General features: G+C 35.2%; 1 protein-coding gene and 1 non-coding gene across 2 annotated transcripts in view; one reads left to right on the plus strand and one right to left on the minus strand.

The window, feature by feature from the left end:
- Positions 1-16,639, minus strand: part of b3glcta (beta 3-glucosyltransferase a) — an 85,005-nt gene that overhangs the window by 48,423 nt on the left and 19,943 nt on the right. Inside the window, exon 3 of the mRNA XM_028045145.1 lies at positions 4,725-4,764. Coding sequence (XP_027900946.1) covers positions 4,725-4,764 — 40 coding nt within the window. The remainder of the gene's footprint in view (positions 1-4,724; positions 4,765-16,639) is intronic.
- Positions 1,211-1,284, plus strand: trnai-uau (transfer RNA isoleucine (anticodon UAU)). Its single transcript has one exon. It is a non-coding gene; the product is annotated as a tRNA-Ile (tRNA).

Consider the following 16,639-nt stretch of genomic DNA (forward strand, 5'->3'; position numbering starts at 1 on the left):
ATCCTTCTCGTTGAGTAATAAAGTTTAAATTAACAAATCAACACAAAACTTTAAAAATTATTTACTGAAGCAAAATAGGTATAGAATTATTTTCATAATGAAGCACATCTGCTACTAACTGATTTGTCAGGATTGTGTACAAAAATATTTAATAAAATATGAGCTAATTGTGTGAGAAATTCTAAAATATCTCAATAGAATTAAATTGTGAAAGCAGAATGTCCTTCACAGATTGAAAGTTGCTCTAAATATTATATCCAAAGAACTACACAGTCTAATAACCGAACATCACCAAAACTCTGTAAATATATAAACCTTAAAGTCAGATGAAGTGTGAAAAGAGATTAGAACTATGGAAAAAAATCCTTAAAGAAGAACTAAGCTAAGAATGTTACTCTTAGCTTACCAACACTACGAAGTACAAAAACATCTAAGATCATTTTTATCTTAAGAAGATAAAAAAAATCTTGTCATCTTTGACTTGATGTCCATTTTCTTTGTGTAAATTAGTTTATGCATGTACAAATAAATCGAGCATTGTCCTCCCGCTGAAGTCAAATTATTGGAAGAACGTGTCCAGTCCAAGCGCCTTGTTAGACATAACCTCTTTTAAAAATAGAGGTTATGTCTAACAATATATTAAATGAAACCATTATGCATGTTGATTTTGAAAAACATTAGAATATGAGCATTTTTCTCAAATCTTCATTGTGGTAAGATCATGCAAGTTATTCTTAAATCGATGAAGACTCAACATTATGTATGGCCGGTTAGCTTAGCTGGTCAGAGCGTGGTGCTAATAACGATAAGGTCATGGGTTCAATCTCCATACTGGCCAATTGAAACATCAAGTTTTCACGAAAATCAACACTTCAAAATAGCAGGAGGCTTTAAATTAAACCATTATGCATATTGATTTTGAAAAACATTAGAATATCACAGCTTTTGTCAGGATCATGTCAGTTTTTCTTAAATAGATTAAATCTCTAAGTTATGTATGGTTGGTTAGTTCAGCTGGTCAGAGTGCGGTGCTTATAATGCCAAGGTCATGGGTTCAACCTCCATACTGGCCAATTGAAATCTACACAAAATCAACACTTAAAAACAGCAGAAGGCTTTAATTTAAACTATTATGGATTTGAAAATATCACAGCTTTTGTCAAGATCATGTCAGTTTTTCTTATATCGATGAAAACTCAATATTATGAATGGCCATTTAGCTCAAATGGTCAGAGTGTGGTGCTTATAATGCCAAGGTCATGGGTTCAATCCCCATAATGGCCAATTAAAATCTAAACTCTTCAGAAAATCAACACTTAAAAGCAAATAAGTTGGGTTTTCCATTTGATACTGATAAGTCAAAGGAACTCTGCCTTTATTTCATTCCTACCACACAGCACTCTCAGCAGGATTGTTTTGAGCTATAACACAGGCAGCAACGATGAGGGTGTTAGAGAATGCAGCTCCAGTTCTCCGATGGCTGTTTGTATTTCCTCTCTGTGCTGAGGTGCCAAATGAGAGACTTAAGAAGTTGCTTTTGTGTTTGTTGTGACCTAGTTGAAGGGAAGGGCAGAGGTCCAGAAAAAATGGGCAACCAAAAGTTTTCTTTTTCTGGTGATTCTATGAGCTTCCTGAAACACAATTGGTATGAACTGAAATCTTCTTACTCCCTTATAAATGTTGTTGCTGCTGTCCAGTTAATGCTAAAATGTTGCACTGAAAATCTACAAGCATTATGTTCTGATAAGACATTCTCAGAAATAATCTTTTCTTTAAATATTACTTCTATAGCATATTCCTTCTACCAGGAAATACAGGTCAAACATTAAATACAATAATGAAAATCAGAGAGAATCAGAGAGTCGAAATGTCACTGTGATGAATTCAAAGCACATAATCAAAGATACCAACATCCAGAAACTACTATTCTTTTCTTTATGAATTGTAATAATTAGATAGAGCAAGTCGATTTTGGTCCTACTAAAAGTCAATAAAAAACAGTTGTGGATATAGATATCCTTTGGTGTTGAAAAGATGTAAATATGAAAGAAAAAAATTATAATTTTTCATGACTCCATGCATAATTTTACAATTATGAAGCTATGATATTCTCTGAAATTCTAAAGTCAGAAATTGGAATGAATTAAAAATTCATAAGTTTTAGAAGGTTACAAATGTGCTCTAATGTATAAGTTGTAAATTTATGAGATGCACGCCTGGATATCTTCCAAAGTGTAAATGGTACACCCAAACTGTTTTCCTGTTTCAGAACATCATCTCCCAGGTGCAGACATGCCGTCAAACTTCAAACTAGATCCAGAATACATTCCTGAGACAGAGAGGAAGAAGCTGTGGCATCGTTGCATTGGGGAGATGTTCTGATACCAGGAAAGACCCAGGATGTTTCACTTACACTTTGGAAAATATTGAGATGTGCATCCCCTATTTTTACTATGTCAATCTCGGAGGTCTTCTGGCATGTCTTGTTGAAAATAGTTTTTATACTGTCAGAGAATATTTGAGTTTTAATATTTAAGCCTTTAATGATGGCAAATTATGATTTCTCACAAATTCTGAGTTCTGGTATTTATTCCTTGTGAGTATGTGAAATTAATTTAAAGTTTTGTAGATTTAGGGTGGAAATTTACTCGTCTGTGGCCAGTTATAATTTTTTTCAATTATGTACCATAGCCCTAAGACTCCTCTGTATAAGACATCATTGCAAAAAGCCAAACAAAAACATATGCATGTAGTTTTGTAATCATAAAACCAGACCACAACACACAATTATACATATTACAATACTGGATTCATGAGCACAAAATAATACAAAATGTTAGCTTTTTTAGTGCATAATGTACACTGCTATTTTTATTTTTGTGTAGTTTAACTGTAATCCAATGTGAACTAGTGAACTTTCAGCACAACAGGGCAACTCAAGTCAACTTCTTTCTTTCTTCTTTAAAAATTAGTCTTCATGTATTTGATGAGAAGATTTCTGTTTTAATTTACAGGTACTTGCCTCCTGCAGACAGTCACAATGAGAGTGCTGATGCCTTACATACGTAAACCGCAGTTGACTTTCATTTATTTATATGTTTTTCTTTGTCAGTTAATTGTCATCTATGTTGAGTTGAAGTACAAATTGTAATCTTTTTATCTTGTGCTAATTTAATTCATTTCAGTTTTAGTTCTGTTTCAATCCATCTGACAATATACAACAGTGTCATGGGTTGACACATAAAATATCAAATAACTATAATGAAATGCCTCAGTTCCTTTAGAAACATTTGAGACCATGTTTATCACCGGCCTCTACTGTGTAAGACACAGTGGTATTCTGTTGTCATGACTGATTTGTTATTACATCAGCAGAGAGAACGCCACCTCTTGCCTCACTGCCCCTCCCGATATCAATTTTTACCCTGAAAATTAATCTTTTATTGTTACTCTATCTGCCACAAGTCACTAAAAATGACATCTTTACAGTGAGTGCACACTCTACCCATTTCTATCTGTTACGTTGCTCTCACACATTGTACATTATACATGTCAGGTAATAAGTGGCAGATATACTGCCTGAAAAATACACCACTATTCTTTAGAGCAGATATGTATTAGTAAATGTATACCTTTCAAATAATTTTTCCAAATACTTCACGTTTTTCATATTCTTTTCCGTCTTGAAAACTGTGCCTGATATTAAAATAGTGTAGCAAACATCAGACACCCAAATTTAAGAATGCCTTTGACAAAAATGTGAAGTTAATCGATTGGAGTATACACCATAATTTTTTAATCACAATAATTTTAAATGGTTGTAAATAGGGAGTTCCAGAACAATACATTTTTAATTGATCAGTATCAGAGTCTCAGATGAAACAAAATTATCGATACACGTTGCTGTTCTGCTGTTTGTGATTTACCAGTTTGCAAGCCAACTGAGATTTGCACAGTTCAGTTTTAGAAAGTCACAGCCTACTTCTTATATTTGACGCTTATAAAACTGTGCTATGGGATATGTATATTACTTACATTCACATTATAGTCCACAACTAACACTGATTTGGAGCACATTGTAGCTATCTTGCACAGGACAGACAGCATCATTCTGAATGTCATTTGTGAGTATGTGTAATACTGATGAAATTCAGTGTTTAATAATATATTTAACTGAACTTTGACAATACTGAGTTTTCAGACAAATACAACACACTGATTTTATTAACTTAGTGTCTGAAGGAGACTCGATGTGTCTAATTTAAAATCACTGGGGCTGGTGTCAGGAGGAAAAAAGTTCCAAACAGACGTCTTTAGTTGTAAGCTTGACAGAGTATTATTGTGAGAAGCAGAAAGCTCAAAGTGTACCCAGGCTGTTCCAAAAAGACATCTGAGAGGACTTAATGAAGGGATTGAAGCCAAAAGTTACAGCTACCAGAACTACTGCTCTGAAAACAAAAAGGCTAAGCATGCAGTTCTCTAACTGGATGCTGTAGTTCCCACATTATCCTATTATCCTGCTTTTCACATTAGCCCAAGACAGATTTCCGCTAGAAAAATACAAACGAAAAATACAAACGTGTTACCCCTTCTTCTTTTTGCTTCTTTAAGTACTGGCACCCAAATTGCACACAGCAATACATTTCCATCTATCTTACAGGTGGCATAAACTGCTAATTAACAAAGTGAGCACACAGTGTTATTATTTGAAAAATAAGACTCACCCAGCTTATTGTTGTGAGGGACATGCATGTCACTGTGGTTCTGAAAAGACAAAAGAAAAAAAAAAATTAATAATTCAGGCAACTCTCTTCAAATAACAATCTCTATACATCCAGTTTTAACAACGCATAACTAGGTTATGTGAAGATGCTGGTGTTCAGCCCAGTACTGAAGCTCCTCTTCCTAATCACTAATGAAGAATTAATGATACAAAGTATTGAATCCCCTATGGCTTATTTGCAGAAATAATGGGCAATACCCCATGTCATTAGTCCTTCCTAATTGTGTGGGTTTTGTGCCTGCAGCATTTAAGCTCCAAGTATTCAGCTCAATTAAGGCACTGTTCCACCTTCAGAGCTGTCAGCACAAGCTGCAGACCATGGAGCGATGACTAAATCAATCACAGGCCATCGAAACGTTTGACGAACCGCTTTCACCTTCGCTTTTCAGATAAGATCGTTCAGTCCTGGGAGAAGGCGAGAAAGCACAAGCGGCAGAGCGAGAGCGGCACAGTATTAATAGATAATGATAAACTGGGTTTGATTTATGACTTCCTCTAGACTAACAATCATTTCACTGGCGGGCTGTTGCAGGCTTCAGAGAGCCTAACTAAGTCATAAATTCTGCCTTATAGGATGTGGTGCGGTAGTGACAGGGAATCCCAAGTTTGATGACAGCAGCACCAACCAGCTTGTAAAGAATCATTTAATTTGGAAAGATTATTCATTTTTCAACTAAAAAATAATGTTGTATTTCTTCCACTTGGCTCTTATTGCTGTCCTCCATAATTTTCTTTCCAGACATATATTTTTTTAATCTCTTCTCTAATTTAAATCTTGGATGTTTTGACAGGCTTCAAGTGAGCTGAAGCAACAATAAGTTCACCACCTATGCAGACGTATTCATTGCAGTGATTTATGTGAGGCCTCGCGTCTTCACTCCACCCCCCTCAAGTAATCAGAGATACAAGGAAATGTATGCATGGGCAGACAAGATCATATTGGGGTGATTTGATTCAGAGGGTACATCAGCTTAATTGGACTCAGTAGCATTAGTCATGGCCACAAGGTTTCTGTCTCATCTCATCAGACACTCCTCGTATGAAATCACGATTTAAGCTGGAGAAAGAAGATGCCTCCGGAAAAAAAGAGAAATACGGAGTGTTTTTTTTCTGCTCAGAAAATGCGAGAACATGACACTTTATCAGATAATTACCCTTATAAGACCTCTTCAACTAGAAAATACATCCCACTTTGCAGGTTAGTATTATTGAGGTAGAAAATTCTCAAAAATTGAAGGCATGTACTGATAAAACAAATTAAGAAGCCTGAAATATGATGTACATGGTAATTCAGGAAGAGGACAGGCAGTTGTTGTTCATCATATCTCTTTCAAAATGAGGGTAACAGTAAACCACAGTGTTGTGACAGCCATGTAACACTCAATTTACTGCTCTGTCAAACATCACTAATTAACCTGACTGTACAGTGGGTGTACAACAACATGTTTGGGTTTTCAACACACATATCAAAATAGGGATAATTATTTAAAAACTTTTTTTTTTTATCAAATTGTGAGCTGGATGTATTGCTACTGATGTTTCAGGACAAGCGGTGTTTAGAATGTTGAAGTCATTCAGGTCATACAATTCAAAAAGTGGTCTGAGCATCCATCTGGGTCAACAAACCTTTCCACTTTTTTGCTTTTGTCTACAAAATAAAACTTTCCTGGATCTGTAAAAAATGACTTTCTAAATGTGTACTACATCAAATGTTTTATTATGGACAAAAGCAATATGAAACTAAAATGTATTTCTATTTTCAGCTTTTAAGGCAAAATGAATCTTCTATTACAAGAGGAAAAAACTATTTTGTAAAAGGAGGTGAGTCTTTTTTATAGGAAATATAGGTAGCTTAGTTTAAAGGTAGTTGTAGCTACTATATGCAGACTTTGCATAAGAACCTACAGGAAAACTGTTAAAATGACTATTTCTTATTTTGTGTTCATAAACAAAAATATTTCCTTTTTTGGTTTTGTAAGAGCTACAGTGGTGGAGCAAAAGTCTGGATCTAATTAATTGGGGATGTTGGCCAACTGCTTTAACTGTTACTTCAATTTAATGTTTTTGGTGGAAAAAAAAACTGAAATAATGCATCCAGGTCCACTAAAATGTTTTTAGGATGTTAAAAAAAAAGGGAGACAAATTGAATGAAAGACTGATGTTGCTGTGGAGCAAAGATCCATATGAAAAGGTAAAAGTGTGGACCCACAATTTTTCTCCTCCTTTTTAACTTTACCGCACTTCAAATGACCTGCAGTAACCTAAAAGCTTACACATGCTTTAATTAATTAATAACTCACAAACGCACAGATAAGCAAAGGCAGACACTCACTGAGGGGAAAGAATCCCCCTATCGTTGCAAGAACAACCGACCTGCATGCTTTTCATGTTTCCCTGCTTCAGCACATTCGATCTCACTGAATGAGTCACACAGTGGCTGTGATTTGCTAAAACTTAACTGTGCAAAACACAGCAGTCTTTTACAGACCTTGGGGACAAGTGGCAAAATTATTTAAGTAAACTGAACTGCGCATGTTGCAGTCAAAAAACACATCAAACCTTGAGATGTGTGTCAAATAACATAAAACCTTGTTTTAGCTGTATCGACGCACCTTGAGATGCATCGATACAGCTAAAATTGCAACACAAATCTTGTACCTGCAAAAGATACACACTTAAAAGCACAAAATATTATTAATGGACAGTATAACTATAGAGGAGAGCTGCACAGGGGTGAAGTTAGTGACACCGATGCCAGCATGAAGTTTGCATGTTCTCACAGTGAGATTTCTTCCATAGTTCAAAAATCATGACTGTTAGGTCCAAGTTGCCCATAGTTATGAGTCTGCATATAGTTGGCTGTTCTGTGTGTCTCATCCTGTGATGGACTGGTAACCTGTAATCACACCCAATGCCAATGACCACTGGAGATAGGCACCACTCAATAGCAGTAGTTTGACTTGCCAAAGGCTTCATTATGACCACACTTGGTTTGATGACGTAAAGAAAAAACACTTCTTTGCTTGAGCAAGGAGAAGTCTGGGGGTTCTGAATTTCTTCTAGAACATCAATTCAACTAATTTCCTTTCTTCTTTAAAAAATGCCATATCACTTTTTAATACACTTCTTTGAAAACATGCCAGGAATTTGCCAGGATGGCACACCATGATATATTGGGGACACGCAGCAGCACAAGATCATATTTTCATTCTTTAAGTGAAAATCTCATGATACATTGATGGTTAAATCTGTATTTTACATGAGCTGCATTCGACTTCCAAATCATTTGCAGTTATGTCATACAGTAGTGATGTATGACCTTGCTTGAGACCTTTCTGTCAGATTATTGAGTCATAAAAAGCCCCTGCGTTTATTTTAATTTGAATACTACTTTGGCACAGCCTGGATGCGGCCGTGGGGAACCCCAGGCAAATAAAAGCAGTTGGTCATCAGGTAAATAAACTGAACCTGGCACAGACTTCTGCAGTGCAACATCATCCAGTGAGACAGTGCTTAGTCAAGCATGTGTTCATTTTAGGCAAATTCCTCGTAGCAATGTTGTGATGAAGGAAAACAAAAGTTGCTGTGATCGTTTTCCAGAATTGTTTGTTACAATGTGACAACTGTCTGTGCACTGTTTTCATCTTCTTTTACCCGTCAAATTTACGGATCCATTTTTCAGTCCAGACTCAGTGATTCTGAGTTTTTTTTCTTTAACCTTAACTTAACAATGAATGCTTTTTTTTGAACTGCTATGTCAATTTGTTCATCTCTGATATATATCTTTCTGAATTCTTTAAACTTTTATTTCAATGAATAAAGACACAAGTGTTTAAATATGCACTCGTTTGAATAAAAATATGAACAACTTGGTTGACAAAATTGACGTTTTTGACTTTAATATATTATTAATTAGAAGAAAAGTACACCACAATGTGCTAAAAGTCTTAAAACACAATTATCTTCTTAATTGCCGGAACATAATTTCTAGAAAATTTTAAAAAGTCAAATTTACATTACTGAGTCGCATAACTGATAAATTATTGGCATCCCTCATAATTCTTAGAAAATAAATGGTACTAATAATTAGGACCCCTCTAAGTCTGGGCGTTCTAAGCAGCTGTTCACTTTGCTTATGCCTTGGGCCGCCTCATGTATTAATGTCATTTTAAAAAACCACTGATATGCTGTTTATTGGGGCATATTAAGAAAAATTGATAAAATATGTGATTTCTTTCAGTTAAAGGAAATGTCAAGATAATTAAGATACAATTTTACATAAATTAAGAGGAATAATAGAATGGAGAAAACAACCTCAACAGCTACAAAACCAACAGGAAACATCCACATTAGTGAAAAATCTGAGCAGCATTCTTTAACTGAAAAAACTTTTAAAAATGTCATTTTTCTTTAATTACATTTACTTTCACTAAGCATTTATGACAACTGACAGGGATTAATGGATAAGACGGCATTCATTTGCATTTACTATTCAGGTATTCTTGTAAGGGCAAAAAAAAAAAAATCAGGGAGTATTGGATAAAAGCACAAGTTATGTTAATATTGTAAGAGATACATTTTTTATTAAAAAGCTACAATCTATTAGGGAACAAGTTAAAGCAATATTACATTCAAATGGTAAAAAATAATTTTATTTTGATTGTTTTTTTAAGATTTAAGCCAAAGTTCAGTTATTAAGTCTAGTGGGTTGGACAACCTAGGAGACAGAAGTCCTTCTCTGATAAATGATCTCATTCTGCAGCTGGGAGATCTTAGATCACGCCCCATACATTGCTTTTCATTATAAAGTAGAGATCAATGTCTTGGCTTACAACCTGACTCTTTTCTTTGCCATCTGCAGCTCTGCACTCATGTAACATCCTCCCTCAATCTCATTTTTACAGCAAGCTGCCAGCCATTTCCAATGAGATTCCAACTCTCTTTGGTGTTAATAAGAAATTTCTCTGAGTCGACATAGCTACATGAGCAAGAGCTTTTTTTTCAAGATTAACTTTCATCTTTTTAATCAAATGCTTAACAACAGAGTTGAACTCAAACTTTAAGATTGAACCTCACCTAAAGTAAAAAAAAATACATTACTAAAAGTCTTGATCTACAAGAAAGATGTTCAGCCTACTTAATATGATTGTTATGTAATCAAGGGCACCCACAGTGACAACCCCTTAATCCCTGCCTTTGATTTAGAACCTCTTCACATACTCTGCTTCGCTCTATCTCTGAGCCCCAGAGAGCACAAGTGCTGCACTGATGTGAATGACCCATCAGTTCACATTAGCTTCCTATTCACTGATGGCAAGAATTATTGAAGGTTGCAGGATTTTCTGAATTTTGACACAGAAGAGGACTTTGAGCAGGCTAAGTACCTGAAAGGTCATCTTAATTTTGCAGCTTGAAGACATATTGAGCTATTAAAAGAAACCCCTCCTCTGCAGTAGAGTGACCAGAAAACTGATAGATTCAAATTTTATTCGGTAAGCACGTTGCACTCACCAAGCCTCTTAATGTGTAATGACCGACTTTGAAACCTAGAATTTTTTTCCCTGCAAACAGAAGCAGAATATAGATTTGTCAAGTTTTCATCTTACATATTTTCCTGCACTCTGCGAGTTTCATTTGGAAATCATGGATGCACAGTCCAATTTGGTCACTCAACTACATGACTGAAAGTTGATTGGTTAACGCGTTTAATGAGAAAAACTTAAAATGCAAATTACACTCTTATTAAAATATGTTTTTAGCATTAAAAGCCCAACCTCCTTAGTGAGATGTTCAGTTTACATCACAGGCAGTATTGTGAGAGTTAAAGACCACAGAACAGTGAACATTGCAACTACAAATTTCAAAATATTTTATTGCATTTTATGTGGTGCATATAATTTTCCAGATTTTTAGACAAAATGCCCTGCTCCACTGGCAGAGTATTTCACTTGTAACTTGTAGTTTTTTTAATCAATATTAGAAAAATATTTACTTAAGACAAGCTTCTAAATCATGCTTAAAAGTTACTTTTAAGTTAGTTTAGTCTTATTTCAAGAATAAGATATTAGAACCAGAAATCAGACCAAAAATATGCTATTTTTTGTAAAACATATTTGATAAAACTCTGCTACTGAGCTGAAACTATTCAGTCTTCCACCTTACTTCTTTTCTTATGATGTATGTTTGTTTCTTAAAAACCAAATACAAACTTTGGCTTTATTTACAGTTACTAGATCACTTATTTCTCTGCTCTGCAACAAGGAATTAAAATTTATTTTTCTTTAAACATAATGGAACAAATTTAAGAAAATAAATTGAATGGCATAACTTAAAAAATAGGCATTACTAACATTACTTTTGGCCAATCATTGGAACATTGTCACAAAACTCCTCTTGTTATAATACTTTAAATACAGTTTTCTGACCTAAAATTAGCATGTACATGCTAATATTAAAACCAATAGCTATCCGCTTGTGAGGGCAGGAATTGTACAGAGGAAATCAGAGTGTGTTTGCAGAGAAAACATCATTTTTTTTCTCTCTCTCAAAAACAGAGACACATCAGTGGAGTCTGCCATCGCTAATGGTTTTTCATGCACCGAAGACCGAATTGAAAGTACAAACCTACATGTTTGCATTAATACAAGAGTCAAGGCAAAAATAACCAATTACTCAAACATGCCTGTGTTAGGAGTGTGGGAGAGAATTGCAGAAGCTGAACTAAAACCCACACAGGCACAGAGAGAACAAACCAACTCCAAACAATCATACCACATTCCTATGGCAAGGTTTTGATTAGAAGATTCCCAAAAAGAAGAAAGTTTCTGGGGAACAACCAATTGACCAAAGGAAAAAAAAGTTCTCAAGAAAGATGAAAATATACCTTTGACAGGTAAAAGAATTACTATGAATAGCACAGACTGAGAAACAACTGAATTCCTCTTTCACATCCTGCATGACTTCTTTTAAAACTGATATTTACAACATTAGTGCCTCCTCTCACATTGCTCTTCAGCTCAGCTCAGAAAAAAACAACTCTACTCCTATACATTTCACAGCCAAGTAACCTTTCTGCTTCTCTCTTTAATCAATGTATTTACAAAGAAGATAATCACCATCAGACAACTTTCTGATTCATCCTGTGATAAACATGCATCTCCTCCAGATGCAAATCTCTGCTCAGAGAAAGGGAATTTATAAGACAATTATATTGCAGCCTTGTCAACATTCCCATTTCTATTATGGATTGATTTTAACCATTTCTTGCCTTTAATGAGAGCAAAATCATCAACACTGACGACATACATCAATCTTATCTAAATGCTTTCTTTTCGATGATGGAACAAAACCTCCTTTATCTGAATTAGAAAAACTTCAATAGAAACTGCTCTGACAAAGCAGTTTTTCTGTCTCACAGAGGCTCTCAAACAGCAAAGTCCTTGGTATTCTCTTATGTGACTTCTCTTTATATGACATAAACTACCGCAACCTTCTCTCAGAGACAGGCATAACAGACATGGTGCATTTGTCATTGAATGAAATCCAAGGTAAAAAGTCCAAAGTATAACATTAAGCTGCTAAGTATCTTTTCACATACAATAGGTCCTCCAGGGCACAGCTATAGGACACTTTCTTTTTCAGCCACCAGAATAACATAATGTTCTGTATGGATGATGGACAAATGCACCTGTCAGAAAGTGCAGCCAGCCTCTCTAAGATATTAAAATGAAAGAACAGGCCTCTTCAAAGTCACTTCCTTATGATGACAACAAAGACATAATTCCTTTCCAGGCAGTCTATTACGTGACATAACATTGACTCCTCTGTCATATGCCAAGCAAAAGTCGCAACTAATCAAGTTGTTATTAGTGGTGACCAGTTGTCCTTTTCTAACCATGTTCCATCTGTCTAATGTTTGCTTGTAGTCAGAAATATAAGAAATTTGTTAAGAAAATCTCTCATTTACAAATTTGCCTAATTTATTGAAGTGTTGTCACCATCACAACATGAGTAAGTGAAATATTAAGGGTTGAATAGGTGACAAAGCAGGAGTTATGATACCGGAGGAGATTGGAATATTGCAACCCTATCAATATAGTCATTACAGTATTTAGTAGATACATTTGGTGGGCTAGAATATTCCACGCACCATATATTTTTTATGGTGGAAAAGAAGCACAGCAATGAAAAGTGCTAGGTTTGACTCCACCTTATATCATCAATATTATTTTCATTTGCAACTTTCAGAAAGGCAAAATTAAATTCAAGTCACAAGTGCCTGCCTTCAGACCGCCTGCAGGTTTTTTTAACCAGAGAAATAGAATTTTATTCCGTCTCAACCAGCAGGCTCCTTTTAGGAAGGTCATCTTGCCCTACTGTTTCTATTGTCAAGAGATTCACAGTCCACACTTAACAGAGAGATCAGGAACAGCAGTGTTTCCTCTATCTGGCAACATAACAAAACATCTATGTTTTTAAAAAGTAAAATCATGTTCTTCAAATTTAAATTAGTGCAAGAATTGTGAATTATTCTTGCACTAATTATCCTAATTATTATTGTGGATAATTGTGATTAAAGTTGACACTTTAATCACTGTTTAAACTGCCCAACTTCCAATTAACAGTTGATTTCAGTATCCAATCTCTTGAAAAAACAAAGAACAAGTCCCCTGAGAATATGCATTATATTCATTATATGCATATATACAAAAAAAGACAATAAATAATGTAAATAAGTGAATAAATGATCTGTAAAACATGCTGTGATTATACCAGTCCAAAACAGAAGGGCCAAAGCAGTGTTTTGAGGCAGCTTTTGGTATTGTGGGGGAGCAGGGCTCTATTTGGAGGCTATTAGTCCTTGAAACAGATGTCTGGGGTTTGACTTTCTGCTGCACATCATCTTTCTTTACTGTTCCTGTCTGTCTACTACCTGAAAACTGTCAACAAACGCTGCTAATACCACAAAATCTTAAAAGCAAGGGAGAAAAAAATAAATAGCAATGCCTGATAAATTAAGCTTGACATTTTTTAGCGAACTAATGAGCTTCGTCAGAATATGCATAGAAACTAACTCATATGTTCCATTCACTGTTCTCAAGGACAAGGCGAATGACAAATCAAGGCACTGTACATTAGGCATAATAAGAAAAAACACTTTAAAAAAAATTAATGTATTTTCTTTTTTTTTCAGAAATATTGTGGGACATACACAAAAAAGGAGCTTATTATCGGCAGCTACCTTGTCCAAACACAGCATATCAATGAAAGCCTGAGTTTTCTGATTGTACTCTCTTATATATCCCACGTGAGCCTCCAAATGTTGCGCTGACGCATGAACAAACAAAAACTAAATGTTTTATTTTCTGAAATAAATACTTCATTGGACTGCTATAAAAATAAACTGCTTCAATTTCTCCATCTTGCTGAATTTCTGCAGACGGCCACAATGGGAGGAATTCGACTTTGTTCTTTTACGCCCTGGAGAGCTCTTGCCAGCTGAGACAACCAGCTGTTCAAAATCATTGACAGTTGTCCAAATCTGAATGTCTGGAGGAAAATACAACCTTCCCTACCTGACCCTGCTGTGCAAGTACTATATGGTCATATTATACTCAAGTCATGATAATAGAAGGTTGGTCCATAAATGCTTCTGAGAAAAAAAAGTCCCACCAATAAACTACATGTTTCATTATTCCCCAACCCTGAAATAAAATGCATCATTGTGTCAGTAATACCTTTTATACACTTATCCAAAAAGCAATATGGGTTGAATCCACAACTTGATGAGTCAATCACACTGTGGTTTTCAGTATCAAGATTAGGTTCTCAAATACTAGCAGCAGCTGAAATAAAGGATAAAATACAAACTGTACCAAGAAATCCAATCAATTTAGATGCCAAGTCATTAAATGATTGATGATACAGACATGTAAGTGGAAGTAGGTAGTGTATTTGCAGCTGTATGCTCTCAATTGTGTTTGTGGCTGGAACAAGTTGTATGTTTATCAGTGGCAGGATTTGAGTAAGTGCAGTTACTGATATTTCTGATAAAGTCCAGACATGATCGTCCAGCATTGTCTAGAATTCACTGCAAGAAAGGTCAGTTCAAGTCCAGTTGAAGTTCTGAGTGGTTCTAAAACAGTGTGCGTCAAGATCTGACAATATTTCTCAAAGTTAAAGCTATCAAAAAAAAAAAGAAAACCACTGTTCAGTTTCTGCGACTATGTGACTTTGATAACATTTGATGTCAGCAGTTTTCCTGAGCCCCAGATCTAAAGGCGAATACTTTAAAAATTGATAGCCTAGATCTACTGTATGTTTGAGACTCCAACTTGAAAAAAGAAAGGAAGTAGTCATTGAGCTGTCACACTCCTGTGTTGACCAAGTTAGCCAATAAAGATGACATAAAGCTGGCTGGCAACACAATGTTGCAAAAGCACTGAGGTGGCTCCCAACAATTTTAAACCATTTGCGAGGCAGCACTTTGGGTAATGGGTAGGAAAAAACAAACGGTGACAGAGTCACACACAATACAAAGAATTTATAAGAACAGTGAGTGGCTAAAGGTTAGCAGCTAACAACACAAAAGGATGCAAAGTACAAGTTTTTAAAAAACTCTGAACTGCATCTGACCATCTAAAGTTCTGAATCTAAAAGTCTAGTCTAGCCCTGTTCACACTTTTAGACATTCTTTGCAAATATGAGATTTATGTTTTTATATCTACACCTTCCATCCACATGCAAATGGAGTTTTCTTTATCTAAAAAATCAGCGACTATGAAATATAGTTTGGTGTACTGTTTCTATAGCAAAAAATAAAAAATAAAAATGATTACACATGGACAGGAAGTGTAAAAGTGAACAGGACCCTAGAATCTTAGATTCAGAATTTGGTCTCAGCAGAGAAAAGTTTTTATTGATTATTTGACATCTGTTTCACATTATTCTCACTGTCTTTTCACTGAAGTTCAAATATAAGCTGAAAAAGGTTAGTGACTGAGTTTATTTTTTCAGAAAGAGAAATCTCTAAAGGTCTGTACACATCAGAGTTCAAAGTACAGAACTCTGCCAAGTTTCTATACTTGGCAGAGTTTTTTTTCGTATTATTTAGGCTTAACTCTGACCTATAAATCAATAAAGGCAAAAAAGTCATCTAAAACTAAATTATAAATTGGTGAAAATTTATACCTATTTCTTCCAACATACCAAAAATGAAACTTTGACAAACCTAGCATAATATTGTAGCTTTAAAAAAAAAAAAAAATTAAAAATTAAAAATTGCATCCAGAAGATGATGAATTGCTCATCTCCTGGGTCCCGTGTCAAGTCTTTTCTAGATTTCCTCCCATTCCTTAAAGCCATGGCGTTGGCATAATCATCTCCTGATACTGAACGAGAAAGTCAGGAATGGAACTGATCCAGATGGTCTTCAAGAATTATTAAAATGTCTTTGTGTTAAGAACGAACATGCAGAGAAATTACCTCTAGGAACCTTTTCACAAAATTCTATATTTTATTTTCCATTTACTTAATAACAAAAAACCACAAGAAAACGCCTGTTAGTATCTATCTTGTAAAGTTGTAAAGATTAAAAGTAAAAAAAAGAAGGAAAATAACTCCCATTACTTTTAACCAAACAATCTTAAACCCCTCCAGTTTAATCATGTAACAAAAGCAGCTCAGCTGCTGCAACATTAGAGAACTCCATGCCTACCACTTCCAGACCCTCTAAAGTATATCCACCGCTCTGCAGAGTGACATGCTGTGACGCTGACCTGCCCAGTGTGTATGGGTATCACAGAGCAGTGTGTTGTGAAGCATGGTGATTGTATCAAAGCATCACTGCTACCTGTT

Source organism: Xiphophorus couchianus, chromosome 18 (assembly GCF_001444195.1).
Source record: "Xiphophorus couchianus chromosome 18, X_couchianus-1.0, whole genome shotgun sequence".
Taxonomy (NCBI): Eukaryota; Metazoa; Chordata; class Actinopteri; order Cyprinodontiformes; family Poeciliidae; genus Xiphophorus; species Xiphophorus couchianus.